General features: G+C 46.8%; 4 protein-coding genes across 5 annotated transcripts in view; 2 read left to right on the top strand and 2 right to left on the bottom strand.

Moving 5' to 3' along the window:
- The window catches only part of LOC143989640 (uncharacterized), a 42,299-nt gene extending 25,814 nt beyond the window's left edge, over positions 1 to 16,485 (bottom strand). The window contains exon 1 of the mRNA XM_077489895.1: positions 16,444 to 16,485. Coding sequence (XP_077346021.1) covers positions 16,444 to 16,448 — 5 coding nt within the window. The 5' untranslated portion in view covers positions 16,449 to 16,485. The remainder of the gene's footprint in view (positions 1 to 16,443) is intronic.
- Positions 1 to 24,064, bottom strand: part of LOC143989561 (uncharacterized) — a 470,483-nt gene that overhangs the window by 180,833 nt on the left and 265,586 nt on the right. The window lies entirely within an intron of this gene.
- LOC143989538 (uncharacterized) overlaps positions 1 to 24,064 on the top strand; it is a 114,872-nt gene that overhangs the window by 84,197 nt on the left and 6,611 nt on the right. The gene's annotated exons all lie outside the window — the stretch shown is intronic.
- LOC143989890 (gastrula zinc finger protein XlCGF66.1-like) lies at positions 16,836 to 20,049 on the top strand. The gene is made up of 4 exons (XM_077490171.1): positions 16,836 to 16,977; positions 19,264 to 19,392; positions 19,593 to 19,727; positions 19,816 to 20,049. The coding sequence occupies exons 2-4, from the start codon at positions 19,297 to 19,299 to the stop codon at positions 20,005 to 20,007; spliced, it is 423 nt and encodes a 140-aa protein (XP_077346297.1). The 5' UTR covers positions 16,836 to 16,977; positions 19,264 to 19,296; the 3' UTR covers positions 20,008 to 20,049.

Here is a 24,064-nt window from a genome sequence, read left to right as displayed (position 1 = left end):
AGCTGGGATGTCTGGGATTAGCTGTTGAATGAGGTCTTGCACCGCCCTGGACACATCAGTTATTGATTCTGGAAGCCCGCGAATTCTGACGTTACATCTGCGTGACCTATTTTCGAGGTCATCTATACGGGCCATGGCTATGTCCAATTGCTCCTGTACTGAGTAGATGTGTCTGGAGTTTTGGATGGATCTGGCTATGGTATCCTCCATTTTATGTTCGATCGTTTCGATCCGGGAGCCTAGGTTAATAAAATCAGCTTTCAATTCCCCCGTGATTTGCAAGGCAGTTTGGGAGAGGCCCCTCTCTAATAATTCAGAGAATTTGCCAAACAGGGCATCCATGTGGGAGACTGGGTCTGTATGAGCAGCCTCGTGGGGGGCCATGGCGGTCTGGGTAACTCTGTAGGTCCCCGCTGGGGAGGGAGAGAACTCCTGGATGGTGCGTTCCAGCAGAGAGACCGTGGAGGCCGGGGACGGTGTGGCTTCCTTGGGGAGACCCCTGGGGTTGCCTGGGGTGGCGTGGAGAGGAGGAAAGTCTGTATCTGACCTGAAATCCACTGTGCCTGCGGATCTGTGATCCTGAGACAGGAGCTGTGCTGCGGTGGCCATCTTGGATTTCTCCCTCACGTCCAATGAAGCGAACAGCGGGCCGAGATTGCGTTTAGCCAGTCCACCGGTCATTCAGAAATGTGCCCCAACACTTCGGGATTCCGCCCCTATAACTCGGGAAGCGGAAGGGTAGCCGTGCCGTGCGGTAGGGGTTCCGTTGTTCCGCGAGGCAGCGGAGCTTTAGATGATCGCGGCCATCTTGGAAGCCTCGCGCATGCGCACTGGGGACTTGGCTCTTTGAAGAGAGATAACAAAACAGTGCAGATACATGTGCCCAGCTCAAGTTTCATGAATTGGGTTCACATCCACTTTAAGCATGTGGTCAATACACTCTAAGCCCTTGTGCACACGGTCGGACATTCCTAACGGAAAATCTCTGATCGGATCGTGTTGTCGGATAATCCGGCCGTGTGTGGGCTCCATCGGACTGTTTCCATTGGAATATTCGACTGACAAAGTTTTAGAGCTCGGCTATAAAATTTTCCGACAACATGATCCGATCGGACTTTGATCGTTTGTAGAGCATTCCGATCGGACAAAGTGGCACGCATGCTCAGATCAAATTCCTAGACCAAAGCTATTGGCTACTAGCCGTCGGACAATTTGGTTGTCGGAATGTCCGACCGTGTGTGCAAGGGCTTAAAGGAGTTGGAGTTTCCACTTACCCTGTGCAGGGACAGGATCCAGGAAATTGGCACAAATGCGTTTATGTCAGCATGACAAAGAATGCCTCATCCAGCTCAGGGTGCATTTTGGGCTGGCATGCAGTGCCAGAGAGATGAAATCACACAGTTTGCCGCACAACGATGCGGGTTGTACAAAATTCTAAGCCCTATTAAGGTGCCTATTGCAGAAAGCATGCTGCAAATATCCACACCACAAGCAACATCCATAATGATAGAGCGAAAAAGCGCTCGTTGATGAAGGAGCAAATGCCTTTGTCTTTTTATAACTCAGTTACCTTCAGAGATCCTATGGATGAGAAAGTGGACTTGTTCATACCAGATGCAGTCCAGTGCGTCTTTATTCTGCATCTGGAACACATGGATATTGTTTAATTTTGATTCCAATTACTTAGTTCACACCAGTACAGCGCATTCTAGTGCAGTCAACAAAAGTAGAATGTTGCATTGTTTCTGTATGGGACACATCTAGAAAGTGGCAAAACGCATTGAGAATGCATCAAAAACACTCATGCAGAAACACATCTGGAACACAGAAATTGTGGTGATCTGGCCATCAGAATTGCACAGAATCTATACAGTGACAGATTTTGCCTGCCAACCAGCAATAGAATTAACTTTGATATATGAACTTTAGAAATGGCATTACATTCAATATTGGAAACTACAAGATCTGGCACAGTTTCTGGAAAGATTGGAACCTGGCAACTGACTTTTGGTTGATGCTTTTGATAGACCTAGTACAAGCACTGGCGCAATCTGTCACTGCTGATTGTGGTTATGGCCACTGGAGGGCAGGTGGAACTTCTACACAAGCCTTCAACATTTCCTATAATGGGGGGTTATTTTTTGGCCAAATACTGAACAATGCAATTAAGCGAATGACGGGAGGAAAAAAAAAGTCTGGCCTCAGAATAGTAAGAGCAAGTTCAAGCCTGCTGAACTTCTGAGGGTGCAGGATGCCAAATCTTATAGAACAGGCTACATATTTAATAGATCACAGTGGAGGTGCCTTAAAATTAATTTTAACATGGAATCAAGTCCAGAGCAAGCGGCTAAGATGGCTCGAAGTACTTTTTGAATGTGCGTCCAACCAGTCCCTTCCAGTTGGGGCCAGGGGGCCTGAGTAAAGTTGATGATTGTAGCCTCCTTCTGGAGTGTTTGGACGACAATCATCAAGACCAGTGGGTCCAGAAGACAGGTAGGAATTCCAAAGTTGACCACTGAATCAATTTAATTTATGTCCAACAGATCTCAGAACAGAAAATGTTGGCAAGATTTTTATACTGCTACAAGGCCATCATGCCAGTAATGCCAAAAACTTGGAATCATCTAGGGGCCGTCCTCCCCAATTTTTTATTACCTAAGGCAGGAGCCTTCTGGCCTGTTTCAGTTTGAAGGAATCAAATGTGTTCATACTGTATATGCCAATCAGATCAAGATGGAGTCCATGCAGACAGTCACAAGGACAGTTCAGCAGGAGGACCAGTTGGTATCAATCGACCAGCTGACTCATACTTCCATGTACCGATCAATGCTGTGCACCAGAGGCGTGTGAGATTTGCAGTGGCCAGAGGTCACTTCCAGTTCAGGTGTCTGCATTTTACAGAATTGGCACAGCCCCAGGATTCTTTTTGAAGATCTTGTTGGTAGTGCCCGTACCTTGGGTCAAATGGCACATGAGGGCGTTTCAATTTGCCCTATTTAGCCTATGAGCTGGGCTGTCTACGCATCAGAAAATCTTTGTGCCTATACAAATGCAACAAGAACTGGAAGTTTGGACATCGCCACTCTGCTTCTTTCGGAGGCATGCCTCTCAGCCCAGGAGATAGGATGATTCTGAAGGCAGATGCCAGTCTCTGGGGCTAGGGAATCCACAATCTGAAGAAAACAGGTGCAAGGTCATTGGAAAATGGTGAAGCGGAGACTCCCCAGGAATCTTGAATGGAAGGAAGCCTTTTCTAACATTGCAAGATCTTTGAGGGGGCCTGAGTAAGGTTGACAACAAGACAGTAGTAGCTACATTGCCTAACAAGGAGACGCCAAGTCTTTTCTTGTTACATCTTGCAAATCAACTTTTTTTGGGCAGAGAACCACTTAGTCAGTTAAGGTTGGTCTTCTTGCCAAGGAAGCAAAATCAATTATTGATTTGGTTATGTCAATATTGGCCCTATGGTGCGTTCCAGCAGTAGTTCTCAGGGAGACTTCACTGAACTTGCAGCTTCTGATATTTGCAACAGGATACCAATGCAAAGACTCCGTCATACAAGAGGTTCACAGTGCCATGGAATTTTCTGTTTGATTATTGTCTCTGATCAAATGAAATATTTTATGGAAAGGTCAGTAACAGCACCCTAATCCAATGAGACTACTTTTAATAGCCTGGCTATGGAATAGGCTACACTAGAGGTCCAGGGATTTTCATCGGAGGTTGTTCATAACTTGGTGACCAGAAGATCATCCATGAACGCTACATCAAGGATAGGAAACAAGTTTGTTTTGTTTGCTCAGCAAAGCTTTCTCTCCTGTGTTCCCTGCTCTAGCCAATATCCTTAACATTTTACAGTCACGCTAGAGGTTGGTCTAGCATACAACTCCATTTAAGGGATCTCTACTTTATCTATTCACAGGCTGCAGATGGGTGCAAAAGTCAGTGACCAGATGCTTTTTTCAGATAACAATCTATATACTGTATGACCTTCAGAGAAATCCTTGTTCCCGATGTGGGACTTAGGCCTAGATCTGCGAGCACCCTTTGCTCTAATAGGTTTAATTACCATTGAAGTACCTCATGGTGAAATTCGTTCTGATAATTACTTCAGACAGAAGGATGTTGAAGATTGCAACACTTTCCTGCAAGGGCCCCTTGGTGTGCTTTTCTTTTTTTTTCCAGAGATAGGGATACCACATCTATTTCCAAAGTTCAATTTTTTAAAGTGGTATCCAATTTCCAGAAAAACTGGGAAGTAGTCCCTCTGAGTTTTCACATGAGAGGCACTGAGCGCCCAGCAGGAAAACTTCAGTTTTCTTACACATGGCCAAGTTACTAACAGTACACTTGGTCAAAAGAGGAAAGTGTACAATCTTTTCATTTAGCCACCAGGCCCTCAAGAGTCATCCACTCTTGGGTTACCAGGGTGGTTAGATTGGCATGCAGGAAGCATGTTTTTCTGCTCTGAAACAATTGTAAGCCTATATGATTAGAGGGGTGGCAGCCTTTGAGGCAGTTATTGCAGGATTGCTTGGACGATATAGGTAAGTTCTATTTTGAAGGTCTGGTGTGGCCTTCATTGAACCTTACAATCTAAATATGTGACCAGCATGTTTGGGACCAGAGAGATCAATTCCTTATGGCTTTAGCAGCTTTTCTTTAAATGTCAGTGTCTCTCTTCATTTGTTCTCTCCCGCCCTATATTAGCTTTGGTATATCCCGTGGTGTGCTGACGCAAGGTGGGCCAAGAAAACGGAAAACTGTTATCAAATACCAAAATTATTCTTTCCTGGCCCATCCTCAAGTCAGCACAGGATTCCCCCCCTAGTGGCCTGTCCCAGGCTAAAGTTATCAAACATCTTAGTTGGGGGAAGGGCTGTCTTTTATTCAGCTAGGTACAGGTGGTCATGTGGTGCTCCGGAGGAGATATTAACCCGTAGAGTGCTGATGTGAGGATGAGCCAGGAAAGGAAAATGATGGTATTTTATAACAATTTTCCGTTTTTTTGGCCACAATGTTTTTGAAAATGCAGGAAAGAAAACCCTGTATGAGTATGGTGATACCACGTGTGAGACTTTCACTTTGAAATGATTATATACGGGACATTGGGCTCAGTTCACTAAGTGGTATCTACCACTTTAACAACTATTTCAATTTTTTATTTTTTTTGCAAGTCACAAAAAAATGCTATTAAAATACAGCAAGAGCTATTTTATTGTGTGATATTTTATACAGCATGAGCTTTTTTTTATTAAGTGATGCGTTATTTTAGTAGTTAAAGCTTGCGCTACTTTAAAGCAGCAACTGTCATAGTTGGCAATGATTGGGCGGCTGCCATGTCCTTAATAACCACAAGTCATCTGCAGAATGTAAACAAAAGAATTTCCAGCATTTAAAAATTAAGAAAAAAAAAAACAGCACGGGGTCCTCAATCCATACTAGGCCCCCGATGACCATGGCATGCTGGGTCGATGACATCATAAGGGGGTGGAGTCACCCAATTACCTAACTGGGCGCTACCGCCCCTTACTTTATTTAGCGGTGGAAGGCTGCGCAGCTGTCATTCAATGGGAGCCAAGCATCAGTGTGAGTGTTTTTTTCCCCCGCTTGAGTCAGCAGCTGGCGTTCATCATGATTGAGGTTGGATCTTCTTCTGGGGAAATTTTTTTTGGGGGGGTTGAATAAAAGATTTGTAAAAAGCTGGCTGTGTTTTTACTAACTTCACCACTTTTTTGTTGAATAAGTAGGGGTACAATGTACCCCATACTCATTCACATGGGGAGGGTGGGCAGGATCTGGGGGCCCCCTTGTTAAAGGAGGCTTCCATATTCTGATAAGTCCCCCACCCACAGACCCCCACAACCACCAGGCCAAGGTTGTGGGGATGAGGCCCTTGTCCTTATAAACATGGAGACAAAGTGCTTTGTCATGAGCCCCCCTGCCCAAAAGCACCCCCCCCTATTTTGATGACATGTGGTCTGGTATTGTTCCAGAGGGGGTGGCCTAACAGGCTGCATGCTCAGATAAGGGTCTGGTATGGATGTTGGTGGAGACCCCACTCCATTTATTTATTTTTAAATTAGCGTGGGGTTCCCCTTAAACTGCATAACAGACTGAAGAGCCTGGTATGGATTGGGGGGACCCCATGTTGTTATATTTCTCAATTTTTAAATGCCGGCAATTCATTTGTTTACATTCTCCAGATGACTCGTGGTTGTTAAGGACACAGTGGCCGCCTGCTCCTTAACATTCAGTTAAAATCAAACATATTCCTTAAATATTGCATGACTGGATCACTACTTAATTACCGCATTTATTTATTTCCTTCTGTGAATTGACTTTAATGCTGTTTTATGCGGTATTTATGGAATGTTTTTGCTTTTTGGAAGTAAATACAGCATAAAGGGAAAGTAAATTGACATTTTTAGCATCGCATGCGGTATTTGGGAAAAATTTGTCAGATCTCCTAAATACCACATGTGATCTTTAGTGAATGGAGCGCATTGCATCTTGTGTATCACACAAATCAACCAAATGAAGTGCAAATGGCCACCTCTGTATAAGTGATCAGGGAATGTAGATTACTGTAGCATCACCTATAGCAGTCCCAGTTCCCTTAAGTCAAACAAGCCTATGGGCCCCCCAGGAATGTCATGTTTACTGGCATGGTGTTTTGCAGGAATGTAGTCAGTGGGATGTGCAAATGGGTCAGTTCAGCATGCAGGCAGAGATATGGTCAGCAAGCAGACAAATGATCGGTCCAGACAGCAGGCAGAACTGTGGTCAATAAACAGTTCAGGGTAGGTAGAGGGGGCAGGCAGACAACACAATAGTGTGGCGGTGATCGGGGACACAATAACTGGTGTGGAGGTGATGGGGGACACAATAACTGGTGTGGAGGTGATGGGGGACACAATAACTGGTGTAGAGGTGATTGGTAGGGATGAGCCGAACATCCCCCGGTTCGGTTCGTACCAGAACCTGGAACGGACCGAAAATTTGCGCAAACTTTAGAACCCTATTAAAGTCTATGGGACTCGAACGTTCGAAATCAAAAGTGCTCATTTTAAAGGCTAATACGGAAATTATTGTCCTAAAAAGGGTTTGGGGACCCGGCTCCTGGGCCAGGGGACATGTATCAATGCAAAAATAAGTTTTAAAAACAGACGTTTTTGGGGAGCACTGATTTAATGACGCTTAAAGTGAAAAAAAAAGTGAAATATTCCTTTTAAATATCGTGCCTGGGGGTGTCTATAGTATGCCTGTGAAGTGACGTGTGTTTCCCGTGTTTGAAACCCTGCACAAAATTACATTTCTAATGGAAAAAAAGTAATTTAAAACTGCTTGCGGTTTTAATGTAATGTCTGGTTATGGCAATATGGATGAAAATCATTGAGAAAAATGGCATGGGTAGCCCCCCTGCCCATTACCAGCCCCTTTGGGTCTTGTACGGATATTAAGGGGAACCCCATACCCAAATTTAAAAAAGGAAAGACGTTGGGCCCCCAGGCCCTATATACTCAGAACAGCAGTATACAAGCGGTGCAAACAAGACAGGGACTGTGTAGGTTTGTTGATAAGTAGAATCTGTTTGTAATTTTGAACTGGTACACCTCTGTGCACCTCTTCAGAAGATTTCACCTCACTTTCTGTCCCAATGACCATTGTTTTTTTTTTTTATTTGGTGTTTTGAGCAAAACAAGGATTGGGATAAAGCATCAGTGGAGAGGAGACACATTTTTCCCATATCAACTCTTACAGGAGAGAATTTATCTTCCTAGGGGTAGATTTAATCTCGCTTCCTGTTGTCTCCTTGCGTTTGCAAGTAGGAGACGTTTGTAAGTTTGATGTGTGAAAGTAGGGGTCTGCCCTATATGCTCTGCAGAAATTTGGGCCTAAGGTGTTGGTGTTGCCACAAGTTAACACTGTAAGCCCTCAAAGTGACTCTTGGTGGGCACTGGAGTGCCCTGCTGTGAACTATTATATCAAGAATTGTAATTACATGCACCGGTTAAACAGAGGCTGAAAAATTGGGCCTTAGGCTCTGGTGCCACAACACTGCAACACCTTACAAAGCCTCCAGCAGTACTGAATGTGCGTTCTGTAAGAACGCTGGATGCAGGACAAGCCAGTAGCTCAGCTGCATACTGTGCAAGCTCTGGCCAGTGATCCATCCTCAAGACCCAGTAACCCAGAGGATTTTCAGTGGGAAAGGTGTCCAAGTCTGATCTTGCCCCTAGGTATTCTTGCACCATGTAAATCAGACGCTGGCCATGGTTGCTGTAACCGATCATACCTTGGGGCTGCGGAACTAAAAAATTGTCTGACCGAATCGGTCAGACGGCCACCTTCTCCCCCGCTCCTTCTGTGACTGACCGAAGCCTCAGCAACACGTTGCCCAGGACCAGGAATTTGTAACCTCCCAGTCTTTGGGAACGCATTGCACAGACCTTTCTGCAAGGCCTCCCGAAGATGTCTCATCCTCTGCTCCCTCTGCGACAGCAAGATAAGGTCAGCAACCTTACCCTTGTACCGTGGATCAAGGAGAGATACCAGCCAGTAATGATCCTTCTCCTTGATCAGCAGAATACGAGGATCCTTCCGCAGGCTTTGCAGGATCAGGAAGGCCATGCAGCGTAGGTTAGCTAAGGCATACGGTCCTGAGTCCTCTGGGTCACAAAGGATGACATGATCCGCAGCCACCTCCTCCCAGCCACGTACAAGTCCACAGGTTTCTTGGGACTGTAAATCATCCCTAAAAGACTGCTGCAGATGGTGAGTGCCAGGCTCCGCCTCCATGCTGACACAATCCTCCTCCTCTTCCTGTGTTATCGGCGGGCCAGCAGGAACACTGTCTGGATAAAGGGGGCCTTGAGAGGCAAGGAAGTCCTCCTTTTCCTGCCTCTGTTCTGCCTCAAGTGCCCTGTCCATTATTCCATGCAGCATGTGCTCCAACTGGTGGACAAGAGGTACAGTGTCACTGATGCATGCACTGTCACTGCTCACCTTCCTCGTGGCCTCCTCAAATGGTGACAGGACAGTGCATGCATCCCTGATCATGGCCCACTGGCATGGGGAAAAAAATAGCTCCCCTGACCCTGTCCTGGTGCCGTAGTCGCACAGGTACTCATTGATGGCCCTCTGCTGCGTGTACAGCTGCTGCAGCATGGCCAATGTTGAGCTCCACTTGGTGGGCATGTCACAGATTAGGCGGTTCTTGGGCAGGTTCAATTCCTTTTGGAGCTCAGCCAGCCGAGCACTGGCATTATATGACCGGCGGAAATGCACACAGACTTTCCTGGCCTGCCTCAGGACATCCTGTAAGCCCGGGTACCTGCCCAAGAACCTCTGCATCACCAAGTTAAGGACATGAGCCACACAGAGCACATGGGTCAGTTGTCCCTGTCGGAGGGCAGAGAGGACATTGGTGCCATTGTCGCAAACCACCATTCCTGGCTTAAGCTGGCATGGCGTCAACCACCTCTCAGCCTGCCCCTGCAGAGCTGACAGAATATCTGTCCCAGTGTGGCTCCTGTCCCCCAAGCACACCAGCGCAAGCACGGAATGGCATCTTTTTGCCTGCGTACTTGCATAGCCCCTTAAACGCCTATGGAGCACCGCTGGTTCCCGAGGACAAAGCACAGGAAGAGGCCATGGAGGAAGAAGAGGAGGAGGGGTGGAGGAGAGAGGTGTGTCACAACCAGTAGTAGCATTTTGGAGGCATGGTGGTAGAGAGCCGGAATCGCCTTACGTGAGAAAAAGTGGCGTTTGGAAACCTGCCACTGAGGAACCGCACATTGCACAAACTCACAGAAGGGGGCCGAGTCTACCAACTGAAAAGGCAGCAGTTGAAGTGCTAGCAATTTAGCCAAGTTAGCATTCAACCGCTGGGCGTGTGTATGGCTGGGAGTGAACTTCTTTTGATGGTCCAGCAGCTGGGGCAGGGAAATTTGCCTGGTACAATCAAACGTTGGTGTACCACTAGCAGATTGCCCGCAAGTACTTGGCTGTGACACACCTAATGCTACACCTTCGTTCCTCTCAGTGCAGGTTTCAGAGAGCACTGAAGGTATAGTGGGGTTGGAGATCCCAGCTGATGAGGAGCAAGGAGAGGTCCGGTTTGTTCTTTGGTGTGGGTCTTTAAGGTACGTTTGCCAACGAACTGCATGGCAGGTCAACATATGTCTGGTTAAGCATGTGGTGCCCAAGCGGCTGATGTTTTGGCCATGTGAGATATACTTGAGACATATGTTACAAATAGCAGAGGTGCAATCTGATGCACTCGTCTCAAAAAAGGCCCACACCAAAGAATTTTTGGAATAACGCACAGAGGCAGCACCTGGAGCTCTGCAGTGTGATTCAGTCGGTGTGCTGCCCTTACGCTGGCCCCTAGACGGCATCCTGCCTCGTTGGAGATGTGCCTCCTCCTCTCTCCTATCAGGCACCCATGTGGAGTCAGTGACCTCATCATCCCCTCCCTCTTCATCACTGGACCAAACCTGGCAGTATGCTGCAGCTGGTGGAACATGACTGCCAGATTGCTGTCCTTGGACATCCCCTCTCTCTGGGCTCACACTACTGCCTTCCTCTAGCTGGGTATCGTTATCAGAGCCTTCAAAACGCTGGACATCCTCCTGGAGCATGTACCCAACACTGTGCTCAAACAGTTCGGGGATGCCTCAGGAGGACATGGTGGGTCAAAGGAAGGCGTGACTGATGCCATTGAGATGAGGAAGAGGCCACGTTGGCAGCTGCTTTGCCAGTACCCTGAGCCTGGATGAGAAGGATGAGGAGGGCTTGGTCATCCACTCTACCAAGTCTTTGGCATGTTGTGGCTCAACACGTCCAGCTGCCGAAAATAAGGGCAAGCGCATCCCATGGCCACGTTCTGATGAGGATGCACCACGTCCACGACCAGCACTGTTGCCTCTAGACACAGAGCCTGCTTGCCCTCTTTTATTGGCTCGTGACTGCCTCTCCTTGTTGGCCTTCCAGACATACTAATGGCCTGCAGGGAGATGAGAACACCAGCAATTGGGGTAGCTTTAGGTGCACACTGAGCAGATGACACAGTACACTGACTGTAATTACTGCAGCTGCCTGCGGTATAGGATCTGAAGACAGGGCCGCTGTTAGAAATCACGGGGCCCCCTACAACCTACCTGACAGGGCCCCCGGGAAATCAAATCGCTAAAATGCCATGGTCACAATGGTATGCTTTGCAGCCATTGCAGAAATAAGAGCCTTGCTACTGCTGCCTCATGACACCTGTTGTTTTTATTTTACATTTTACATTTTTACATTGTGAGACCGCATTGCAGCTGTAAGCCAAGTATTTGGCTTCAAGGTGCAGAGCAGCCCCATTGAACTCAATGGGAAGTTTGACAGGTGGTGCTGCCTGTCAAATTCTGCAGCCTGCAGTACAAATGCCTCAGCTCTGAAGTAAAGCATTGCAGCCATGGCATGTATACAGCCCGGTATGACAGCTGGCTTATGTCGAAGGGGCTTGATCAAAAAAGGGATGCTGACCATCTCCCTGACCGGAGTGTTCTGGTGGGGCGTCCCCTTGTCAGAACACAATAGAATAGCAGGGGAGATCACTGTACTAACATTAGATTGTTAGTACAGATGCTCTGACCTGAGGTGTCAGGGTTTTTTTTCGTTCAGCCTGTGGGGTTTAGCAAAAGTAAACTAGCAGTGTATATGAGACATTAGGCCACATTCACGTTGGAGGTGACCTGAATGTCTGACAAGTGCATTGGTAATGGGCAATTTGCAGTGCATTTTGGAAATGCGCTGCACATGCGCATAGAACTTGTGGTGCACAATAATTGTTAATGTCACCCCAAATGCAATGAGAAGATATGCGTTTTGTCATGTGGCCTTAAAAGTTTCTGAAGCCTCTATGTGTTTGTCACATATATGGCAGCCCATTCAAGTGAATGGGTTACCCTATGTGTGAAAAACAAGAAGAAAAAAAAAAGAAAATGTGAGCAGGAACTGCTATATGAAGTATAAAGGGACCTTAGGGATGGTATATAGAAATGGCTGGGCAGAGATGCCTGGCAGCTGGAGAGAGAGATGTGTCCACTGGGTTCTTGCTCAGCAATGCATTGACAGCTATCTGCAGTTCTAGGCTGGCTTCATATTCACCCTCTCTCCAAAATCCTAAAGTTTTGTGACTTTGTTCCAGCAGCAACCCCCCTCACCCCCTCCAGCAGAAGCACTACTCCATCCAAACCCTGGAGTTCAGTGAGCACAGAGCAGTGAGAGCAGATCTGGAGGGGGATGAGAGGTCAGCACTCAGGGAGGAGGTGAAGCTTCCTGCTCATGCTGACCAGAGATAACATTGAGGAGGGGGAGTTTCAGGACCCGGCAGAGACACAGGCAGACTGAGACTGCAGCTGTCTTCTGCTCCAGATCAGGACACTTTACCAATTGCCAGTAGGAAGAACTGAGATGCTGGAGGGAGAAAGCTGGCAGCGCTGCTAGGAGATCCACAAATGTCAGAAGGCAGTTCGGCTAGCTCTCCTGCTCTGCAGGTTCCCGGGCCCCTCTTCTGAAGTGGCAGAGCTCGGGCCCCCTACAGGAAGGCTGACTGTACTGCCCTATCAGCGGCCCTGTCTGAAGAACACCAGCAATTGGGGTAGCTTTAGATGCACACTGTGCAGATGAAACACTATACACCGACTGTAATTACTGGAGCTGCCTGCGATATAGGTCAGCAGAACACCAGCAATTGGGATAGCTTCAAGTGTACACTGTGCAGGTGGCACAATACACCAATTGTAACTGCTGCAGCTGCCTGTGGAATAGGTCCAGAACAACACCAGCAATTGGGATAGCTTCAAGTGTACACTGTGCAGGTGGCACAATACACCAATTATAACTGCTGCAGCTGCCTGTGGAATAGGTCCAGAACAACACCAGCAATTGGGGTAGCTTCAAGTGTACACTGTGCAGGTGGCACAATACAGCGACTATAACTGCTGCATCTGCCTGTGGTATAGGACCAGAACAACACCAAGCAATTGGGGTAGCTTCAGGTGTGCACTGTGCAGGTGGAACAATACACCGACTGTAACTGCTGCAGCTGCCTGTGGTATAGGACCAGAACAACACCAAGCAATTGGGGTAGCTTCAGGTGTGCACTGTGCAGGTTGCACAATACACCGACTGTAACTGCTGCATCTGCCTGTGGTATAGTAACAGAACAACACCAGCAATTGGGGTAGCTTCAGGTGTACACTGTGCAGGTGGCACAATACACCGACTGTAAGGCCGCGTACACACGCGCGGACTGTTCGCCCAACCTTGTCCGCTGAACAGTGTTTGGTCGGACAGTCCGCTCGTGTGTGGGGCTTCAGCGGACAGTTTCAGCGGACAGTTGGCCGAACAAGGTCTTACGGAAATTCCGAAAAACTGTCCGCTGAAACAAGGTTTCAGCGGACTGTTCGCTCGTGTGTAGGCTTGTTCGGCCAACTAAGTCTCGCGCATGCTCAGAAAGGATTTCCACGTCGGAAGGTTGCATTGCAGTGTATAGGACGTCGTATTTTTCATCCCGTCGTACGTGCCGTTCACGTCATCGCGCACGGTTTCAGCAAACTGTTCGTCCGTCGTGTGTGGCCATGTCCGTCCATGCTAAGTTTGAGCGGACTGTTCGCTCAAACTGTTGGACGGACAAAGTTGGGCCAACAGTCCGCGCGTGTGTACGCGGCCTAACTGCTGCAGCTGCCTGTGGAATAGGTCCAGAACAACACCAGCAATTGGGGTAGCTTCAAGTGTACACTGTGCAGGTGGCACAATACACCGACTGTAACTGCTGCAGCTGCCTGTGGTATAGGACCAGAACAACACCAGCAATTGGGGTAGCTTCAGGTGTACACTGTGCAGGAGACACAATACACCAACTGTAACTGCTGCAGCTGCCTGTGGTATAGGACCAGAACAACACCAGCAATTGGAGTAGCTTCAGGTGTACACTGTGCAGGAAACACAATACACCGACTGTAACTGCTGCAGCTGCCTGTGGTATAGGACCAGAACAAGGCCAAGCAATTGGGGTAGCTTCAGGTGTGCACTGTGCAGGTGGCACAATACACTGACTGTAACTGCTGCATCTGCCTGTGGTATAGGAACAGAACAACACCAGCAATTGGGGTAGCTTCAGGTGTAAACTGTGCAGGAGGCACAATACACTGACTGTAATTGCTGCAGCTGCCTGTGGTATAGGAACAGAACAACACCAGCAATTGGGGTAGCTTCAGGTGTACAATGTGCAGGGGGCACAATACACGACTGTAATTGCAATAGCTTCAGAGGAAATAAACACACTGTCTCTCCGTCTATCTCTATGAGTCGCAATACACTATGCAAGGCTGCCACGCAGGCGGTCTTATATAGTGTGGGGTGTGTACTAAACCCCCTGAGACCTAATTGGCCACAGGCATCCTGCCTGTGGTCAATTATGGCTCTCTTCGCTGGCGGTGCTGTGATTGGCCAAGCTTGCAGGTCATAGTGCATGCTTGGCCAATCATCAGCCAGCAATGCACTGCAATGACGCAGTGCATTATGGGCTGTGAGCGCTACTCGAATTTGGCGCGAAAGGCCCATAATGTTCTGGTTTCGCCGAATGGGCAAACCGCCGGTGTTCGAGTCGAGCATGAGTTTGAATCGAACAATCAGCTCATCCCTAGTAATCGGGGATAGAATAACTGGTGTGGAGGTGATCAGGGGACAGAATAACTGGTGTGGAGGTGATCGGAGGACACAATAACTGGTGTGGAGGTGATCGGGGGACAGAATAACTGGTGTGGAGGTGATCGGGGGACAGAATAACTGGTGTGGAGGTGAACGGGGGACAGAATAACTGGTGTGGAGGTGATCGGGGGACAGAATAACTGGTGTGGAGGTGATCGGGGGACACATTAACTGGTGTGGAGGTGATCGGGGACACAATAACTGGTGTGGAAGTGATCGGAGGACAGAATAACTGGTGTGGAGGTGACCGGGGACACAATAACTGGTGTGGAAGTGATCGGGGGACACAATAACTGGTGTGGAGGTGATCGGGGGACACAATAACTGGTGTGGAGGTGATCGGAGGACACAATAACTGGTGTGGAGGTGATCGGGGACACAATAACTGGTGTGGAGGTGATCGGGGGACAGAAAAACTGGTGTGGAGGTGATCGGAGGACACATTAACTGGTGTGGAGGTGATCGGGGGACACAATAACTGGTGTGGAGGTAATCGGGACACAATAACTGGTGTGGAGGTGATCGGGGACACAATAACTGGTGTGGAAGTGATCGGGGGGACACAATAACTGGTGTGGAGGTGATCGGGGGACACAATAACTGGTGTGGAGGTGATCGGGGGACACAATAACTGGTGTGGAGGTGATCGGGGGACAGAATAACTGGTGTGGAGGTGATCGGGACACAATAACTGGTGTGGAGGTGATCGGGACACAATAACTGGTGTGGAGGTGATCGGGACACAATAACTGGTGTGGAGGTGATCGGGACACAATAACTGGTGTGGAGGTGATCGGGACACAATAACTGGTGTGGAGGTGATCGGGACACAATAACTGGTGTGGAGGTGATCGGGACACAATAACAAATATTACCAGGATTTAGCTCCAAAATGAAGAGAATGTTCCGGCCCCATAAATAGGTGAATGTTCTGACCCTGAAGGGGTTAATCTACAAATAATAAATATTTGGTCAGTGCTTGCACTATGGACAAAATATCTGAACCCACAACATGATAGTTCCAATAGAACTTTCTGAAAACAAAATATCAGACAACTCCTGGGGTAGCCTGGCAGCACTTACTCATAAATATCCCCGGCTGTAGATGATAGGTGTGCTGGGCTCTGTAGTCCCACAGAGATCATTGTGCCTGAGAACCAATAGACACCTCTATAGTAGTAAATGGGGAATACCGACATAAGGAGCAGAATTGCAAATTCACCGCCAGAGTCCCGGCCACATGTACTCCAGTGGGTGACGGAACTACTTTTTAATAAAATTGCTCCCCCCCACTCCGGGTTCACCATCCCATCCCCCCCAATATCCCTCCCCTTTCAGACCCCTATTGTGAGACTCATCATAGTGTCTCTGGAGGGATCGCTGATCATTCCTGTGTAAAATCTTACAGAAATCTTCCCTAATCCCGACCTTTATTATCATTTCATTCCCCCCACATACAATGTCTGCAACCGACATTTACTGACATCAATAACTTGTGGTACAGACCAGAAATTCCCTCATTGTAATATACGGAGATATTCTACATTTCCACACTATATATGTGTGTATCATCATCTGCTGGAGATAAAAGACATCACAGTGACTATGGAGGAAGAGGACAGACATGACGGGGGGGGGGGGGGGGTTACTGGGTGTAAATAGAAAATAAGATCGTATTACCTCATCTGCTGCCACTTCCAGCAATGTCTTCTCTCTACTTCCCTACCGACTCACCTCTCACCCGGAACTTCCTGTCTGTACCTGACATCACTTCCTGTCTTCCATAGAGACTTCCTGTCTGCGAATGAATGTATGTATGAATGTGTATGTGTAATGCGAGTGTATTTGTGATGATTTATGTGCACACGCAATAGGATAGCGCTGTGACACATAATGCTCTTTTAGTTGATAAAGGGAAAACTTACCTTTGTTACAGCAGCAGTCCGGTATAAGTTATTTCTGTAGGTATTTGAGTTGTTACACATAGCGCAGGTTTTATTTTTATTTATATAGGTGGATATACAGTACATACTTAGCACAAAGCCGTGTTCACGCTACGAGACCTTTCTCTGGGCTGCAGTTCCTCTGAGCTCCACAAGGTGGTGATCTCACTTCTACCCAGACAGGCGATCTCTATGGAATACAGACAGGAAGTGATGTCAGCTACTGACAGGAAGTAGGGAGAAGACATTGCTGGAAGTGGCAGCAGAGGAGGTAATAAGATCTTATTTTCTATTTGCATCCAGTAACCCCCGTCATGTCCGTCCTCTTCCTCCATAGTCACTGTGATGTCTTTTATCTCCAGCAGATGATGATAAACACATATATAGTGTGGAAACCTAGATTAACCCCTTCAGGATCAGAACATTGCCTATTTACAGGGCCGGAACATTCTCTTAATTTTGGAGATTTATTCTAGTGTAGCTCCCCTACCATTTTGGTAGATGCTGAGTGGTGTTTTTGATAGTGTAGGAGGTAGAAATAGGTCAATTTGACCAGGACTATGTGTTTTTTTTTTTACTGGGCCTGGTTGTGGATTTGCGGCTGGGAGTAGGGATGAGCTGAGGCGTGTTTGCATGGACCACGTGCAGAGCTGCCAGGAAGTCGGCGCAGCGCTGCTCTAATCACAGGCAGTGAGAAATTGCCCTGATGTGCGGCTACAGAGATTGGGCAATGTCTCACTGCCTGTGATTAGCGCAGCGCTGCGCCGACTTCCTGGCGGGCTCTGCACATGGTCCATGCGAACACGCCTGAGCTCAGACCTAGTTGGGAGTGATAGAGTAGAAGGGGGTGTGGCCGCTACACTTGGAATCATGGATACCTCCTCTGCTTGGGAATGGACTCTGCTGGCAAGAGAGGATGGGCTGAGACCTAAGTGGCAGTAAACCCCATGGGAGAGAAGTGGCCAACAGTTCATTTTTGTTGTCTGGAAGGCGGTCTCTCATAGAAAGGGGGGGTAACATGTCCCCGGGGGGGATTTTTCCAGGAAAGGGCTCGAGATCCAGAGGTTAAGAGACCCCGGCGCCTCCGGGGAGTAGCCTGCAAAGCCCAGGAGTTCAGAGATCCCGGAGCCAGATAGACGAAGGCGACTCTAGGGAGGCCAAGGTTGGGTTACCTGGAGCAGGATTCATCATGTAACGCAGGAGGAAGTAGCAACTAAGCGGAAGAAGAATACAGCTTTCTGTGAGTAGAACATGGACTGTTGTTGGGAGAGTGCAAACCCAGTGGAGCTATTCAAAAATTCTTTGCTGTGTATACAAAGACTAAAACACTTCTCGGGGGTTGGTGGAGGAGGTTGGACACTACAAGTCATGGAAATAGGTGGTGAGGCCTAGGACTTTGAGTTTCAACTTCCACTGCATTATTCAGAGTGATGCTCAGCTGCCCATAGTGAGAGTGTACTTCAGAAATCAGAGAAGGATCGCTAACAAAGCTACGGTTACAATTTGATATTTCCCTTTTCTATTTCAAATATGGGATTCAAGGGACATCTCATATGCTTCATTCTATTGCCCTACAAATTTGTCCCAAATAAAGCCATTTAAAAAGTTCAGAGTGTGAAGTGCTACTTTTATGGAATCGCATGGGAGGATCGGAAACGGAACAAGCTGGCATAAGGTAAAATGAACAAAATCAGCAGCTCCTAAGGGGGTAGTGCGCTACACTGGTAATAAACAGCACTGACAATAAATAGACAATGACCATACACTACATTATTACACTACACAGGCAGCCAACGGGCAATCATTACAATATGCAGCCAACACAATGATGGAATGCAGGGGTCAGGATTATGGAGCATCAAGCCCCTTACATTGCTGGTCAGGAGGAAAAAAATGATTCCCCAGCCTGCCATGAAGAATATGTTCCATCATTGGTGTCAGGGTGAGGAAAATACTGAGGGCTCTGAGGGAATTACAGGAGCTGAAGGGTCTCTGAGGGATTAGTAAAGCTGAAAGACTTTAGGGGCCTTTGAAGGGGTAATATAGTTGAAGGACTCTGTGACCTATGAGGGGGTAGTCAGGCTGCAGGGAATAGGAGCCTGGAGGGCTCAGGAGACTCTGAGGGACAGATGGGAATCTCTGGGTCTTTGATGGCCCCACCACCCCACTTATTTTTCAGACCTTAGAGAACTGGCAGCCTTAACCATCTTACTGTCTCAGTGGTTACATGATTTGTTCTGGAATATTAAGTAAGATGAAGAAGGGAATTTCTTCACTCGTTGGTGAGCACTTGTTCTCAGAGGAGTTCTGTTTCAGCTGAAAATCAGTTCAGAAAGAAAACAAACCCAACAGGTAAAAGGGTACATCTGATCCGGGAGGCCAAGAGGGTCCCGGGTCCTCCAAGATGTAATAAACACTAAACAGCCAAACTGAATGTGTTCCCATGAGAGCATGGGTTCTTCAATGTACAGCAACCCTCCTATTACCCCCTCACACCCACATCCTATTATTATGTGACCAATACCATCCAAATAATTCTTGCTTTTATTTCCTGAAGTTATCCGTCCAAAAGGAGACCTGTATAGATGAAATGATGTCACCAATGAGGATGGAGGAGGACCGGAGTCACATGACTGAGAAGATACTAAACCTCACCCTGGAGATCATCTACCTGCTGACTGGAGAGGTGAGGAGGATTCTGGGAGGTCACATGACATCACTCTTATCTCTATGAATAAAACACAGACCTGACCGGAGAGGTGAGGAGGATTCTGGGAGGTCACATGACATCACTCTTATCTCTATTAATAAAACACAGACCTGACCGGAGAGGTGAGGAGGATTCTGGGGTTCTAACATGATATTCCTATTGGTTCCTCAATACAGAGATTTCCTCTTGTGAAGTCCGGTGATCATATGACCATCACAGTGCCTCCATGTGACTCCCTAAAACCTGAGAGACACAACATGGAGAAGATTCTAGAAGTCACCAAGAAGATGATGGAGCTGCTGACAGGAGAGGTGAGGAGGATTCTGGGAATTCTGGGACATTATCCAGTAACAGACAAGGGATGTGTCTGGATGGTGACTGTATCATTGTGTGTGTCAGGTTCCTATAAGGTGTCAGGATGTCACTGTCTATTTCTCCATGGAGGAGTGGGAGTATTTAGAAGGACACAAGGATCTCTACAAGGACGTCATGATGGACAATCAGCCGCCCCTCACATCACCGGGTAAGAGGAGACTTTATTGTAAAGGAGAGAGCAGTACGGAGGCTCCACCTAGATCCCCCATCATCTGATAAACACATAGAAACAATGTATTCAGTCAGTGTGTGTGTTTCCTACAGATGGATCCAGTAATGGGAACCCACCAGAGAGATGTCCCCGTCTTCTGTATTCCCGGGATTCCACACAGGAAGATCACACCATCCCCCACCATCATCAGGTAAATAAGAAAAAATAACTAATAGTTTTAATTAAGACTGCTTTCACACTCAAAGTGTCGCTTGTTTAAGTGACGCTTTAGTGCTATTTAAGCAGTGCTTCTTTTCGGCCACCAGCAGGGCGCTTTTAACCCCAAAAAAGGGGTTAAAAACTTCCATTTTCAAATCGCTTTGGAAGAACTGCCCATTCATTGCAATGGGAAGGGCGTTTTGGAAGTGCTGTATTTAGTACAAATAAATACATACTCCCAACCCACTCCAAAGATGTAGCTTACAGCACTTTTGGTAACGTAACAAGTGCACCAACTGATCTTGAAAAGTCACACTGCAGTGAATGGGAGGTGATTTTCAGGCACTTAGCAGAGGCTATTTCTAGCACTAAAGCACCTGACAACCTCCCCAGTATGAAAGGGGTCTTATTTGTTTTTTTGTTTGTTACAATGAATGTTTTATTATATATTCAGAGTGGAAACCTCGGGGATGATAATATTGTTGTTAAAGAAGAGTATAAAGAGGAGGATGAGGAGTATGGCGTGATAGAGGAGTTTTCAGAAGGACACAAGGATATGATGGAGCCACCAAATACCAGGAACCCACCAGAGAGATGTCCCCGTCCTCTGTATTCCCGGGATTCCACACAGGGAGGTCACACCATCCCCCACTGTTACAAGGTTGGTGGGATGGAGCTTATAAAACACAGACTCATGGAGACAATGTGTGGATTTTATATGTGATGCCACAATAATAAATCTTATATCTTATGATCAGATGATATTTTATCTCCTTTAATTGATTTAGAGTGGAGATCCAATGGATATAGAATTTGAGGTGAAATCAGAAGAAGAAGAGAGGTATGTGAGGGATGATCAGCAGTCTATGGAGGAGGATGGAATAACGGGGACATTTATAGAGGAGGACACTCCTACAGAGATCAGCACAGGTGGGTCATTAACACTAACTACATTCCTCCACCCATACTGCTCACTGATTGGTCCAGAGTAGGGCGGGGGCTGGGTGATATCAGCCTGTAATCCCCTGGTCACTTTCCTGAGCTGTGTTCCCCGTCCTGTATTCCTGGATTTCTCTCCGATAATCTTCCTTCTCTGTGCTGCCGACACAATTTATGTATCTAGACTGGATTTATAGAGATTCTGGGGTTCAGCTGGCAGCAAATGTTCATTTTCATCATAGATGTTACTAGATCTAGACACCTGGGGTATGTGATTTGGGTCTTCTGGCAAGATCTCTGACAGAACAATCCCCCCAGGATTACTTGTTGTGTTGTCTGCTGGCTGTGCCGGGTGGAGGGATATGTCTGTATAGTCTCAGACCCAAGTCACTGAGTGCAGTCTCAGGAGATGGGAGGCAGCGGTGTGAGACCTCTGCAACTTGTCTCATGTAAACATTTCATCTTCCACTGATTACTGAATACCAATATTATGAGTCCTGACTGTTAGGAAAACTTCCCTTGTGATCAGTAAAAACTCCAGATGTATTTGAGAAGCAGACAATTTATTTCTGATGTGGCCCACAACAGGGAGACATGCTTACAGGACAAGCTGCAGAAAGAAGTCCCACAAAAGAATATTTCTCCCTCCTCTTTATCCCTACAAGAATAACACCTCTATGCTTCTATTGGCTGAGGGAACATAAATAACGTTGTCATGGCACAGGGTGGCACTTTTTTTACTATTCATGTTCCTCGTACATTCTTAGGTTATCATATTAAGTTAAATCTAATCATCCTACTTACTATGGAGTTAATTAAGACAAAACAATATAACAAGTTAATACAATAATGTGCTCAGAAGTAAGCTTTTTAACAACTCAGTCTCAGGACTATTGTTTTTCTAATAGTCACACAATAAACATTTAAAACTTTTCTAACATTCCCTCCTCTTTGTGTGACTATTTTATCTCCACACATTTCGATGAAAGTCCCTGTGTTATACACTTTCGGACTGTATGTCATTAAGTTGAGCTTCAATGTCCACATAGGTTTCCTCAGAAGTAGAGAGGGTTTGATACATTGTTCTTGAGACTGCAGTTTCAATGAGTTTTTGTGAAAGTCCTCGAATACAGGGAATGCAGCAGCATCCGCAAGTAACCAAAACAGCCAAAGCCACAGCGATTGAGATCAAACATGATGTGATAAATCCAGTCCATTTACCGAACCATCCTTCAAGCCAAGTTGTGAATGGATCATTAATACCTGAGTTTTCCGCCAATTCATTCGATAGCGCAGTCAGTCCTTCCAAGGCTCTGGTCACTGTCCCTTCAGGAGCTGTATTGTTAGGGATAAAGGTACAACACATGCTACCAAACATTTTGCATACCCCTCCTCTTTCAGCTAAGACCATATCTAAAGCCATTCGGTTCTGCCAGGCCATTAGAGATGTGGGGGTTAACTGTTCTGCTAGGCCCTTCACAGCATCCCTAGTATAGTTTACAAATCGTTGTTGGTTATAATATATATAATTAATCCAGTCAACATTTTTATCTATAGTCACCCACCAGAGAAGAGACGCAAACCCAGCTGTCACCTGATTCCTGGCTTTAAACTCGTCCGGCACCCCGCGAGGAACCCCAATCTCATCTATGTAGATCTGAGAGTCAAATGACCCCAAGGGAGAAGTGTCCCTACGATACTGTCGGTGACTCTTAGTCCACGGGTATTCTGACAGGATTCTCAGGGGCATAGCCAGCTGGACCATAGCGCAATCCCCTTGGGCATTGGCCGGTAGTCTAGCTCGCAGTTTCTTATCCCCACACATCCACCAGACATCAGCTCTCTGAATGTCATGTTCAACCCAGTCACCGTTGTCCGTGTTAATCCTCTCCACACAGTAGTCATCGGGTAGTGACCCCCAAGATCCACCGCGCTACGGTTCCCTGGGAGTGCAAAACAAGTAAAGTTGCCCGGTTAAGCGGTAACTGCTGGAGGTATCTGAGGTCTCTGTACTGGGGGAAACAACAAACTCAATGTGTGACAAGTAGAATTTGTTTCAGGTTTATAGCTCTTATTATACAATTGCAACATACATTTTAAACCTTCTGGACAAACCAAACAGTTTTCCTTTTTCAGAGTTTTAACCTCAACCATTGTAACCACTCATTTTTTCTTCTTGGTCGCCCGTCTCCAAAGCTATGGCATCTTCTATTGTTACGTTAGTGAATCTTATAGTTATACTCAGAACTTCTATTTTAGTATGGCCTTCTTCTTTCCCTTCTGAGTCTACCTTTTCCTGTTCTTTCCTAATTCAAAGGTTCCTCTACTCTTCCATAATGTATAACCCCTCTTATGGATGCCTCTCCTAGAGTCACCAGTAACCCAAGGATAATTACTGTCCCTTTCATCCTAACCAGCTACAGAGTTCCAGCGGATAGGATAGGGGAGTTGGAAGGGGAGGGAGACTTCACCGGTTTGAGACAAGTCCCACCTTGTGTGGGACCTCCCTTTGTAGCTGGATTTTCTGAACCTCTGGTAGCCATCTGGCCCTATTCTGCCTGTAAAACCTTTTTGTAATGGGACTGGTGAATCCAGGTAGACCTCTCTGCAATCCTTATCGCAGTAGGGGTAGTTAAAAGGACTTTGAAAGGACCATCCTACCTTGGGGAGTACCACTGCTTTTTTCTTATTACTTTTTATTGAGACCCAATCTCCCACATGCACCTTTTTCATCTTCTTTTGGGGGTGTGATATACATACTGGTCACAGCTACTAGTAGGCAATACATCCAATTATTTTTACCTATTTCTTCCATAGCTTTTCTCAGTTTGCTTTTTAGAATGCCATTATGTCTTTCTACCAATCCAGCTGATTGGGGATGATAGGCACAATGGTATTTCCCTTTAAATTCTCATCACTTCTGTCAAATGTTGTATATTTTTTAATTACATAATGGGGTCCATT

This window comes from Lithobates pipiens, unplaced genomic scaffold (genome assembly GCF_037356315.1).
Source record: "Lithobates pipiens isolate NorthernLeopardFrog02 unplaced genomic scaffold, aLitPip1_a1.2 Scaffold_18, whole genome shotgun sequence".
NCBI classification, from domain to species: domain Eukaryota; kingdom Metazoa; phylum Chordata; class Amphibia; order Anura; family Ranidae; genus Lithobates; species Lithobates pipiens.
The sequence above is the reverse complement of the archived record's forward strand: the minus strand, read 5'-3'. Positions and strand labels throughout refer to the sequence as shown.

Bases quoted from the DNA above. Each gene is read 5' to 3' on its own strand.
- LOC143989890 (XM_077490171.1), top strand. From the start codon at position 19,297: ATGATGTCACCAATGAGGATGGAGGAGGACCGGAGTCACATGACTGAG. The intron at 19,393-19,592 runs GTGAGGAGGATT...TCCTCAATACAG, and splicing joins TCTACCTGCTGACTGGAGAG to AGATTTCCTCTTGTGAAGTC. The intron at 19,728-19,815 runs GTGAGGAGGATT...TGTGTGTGTCAG, and splicing joins TGGAGCTGCTGACAGGAGAG to GTTCCTATAAGGTGTCAGGA.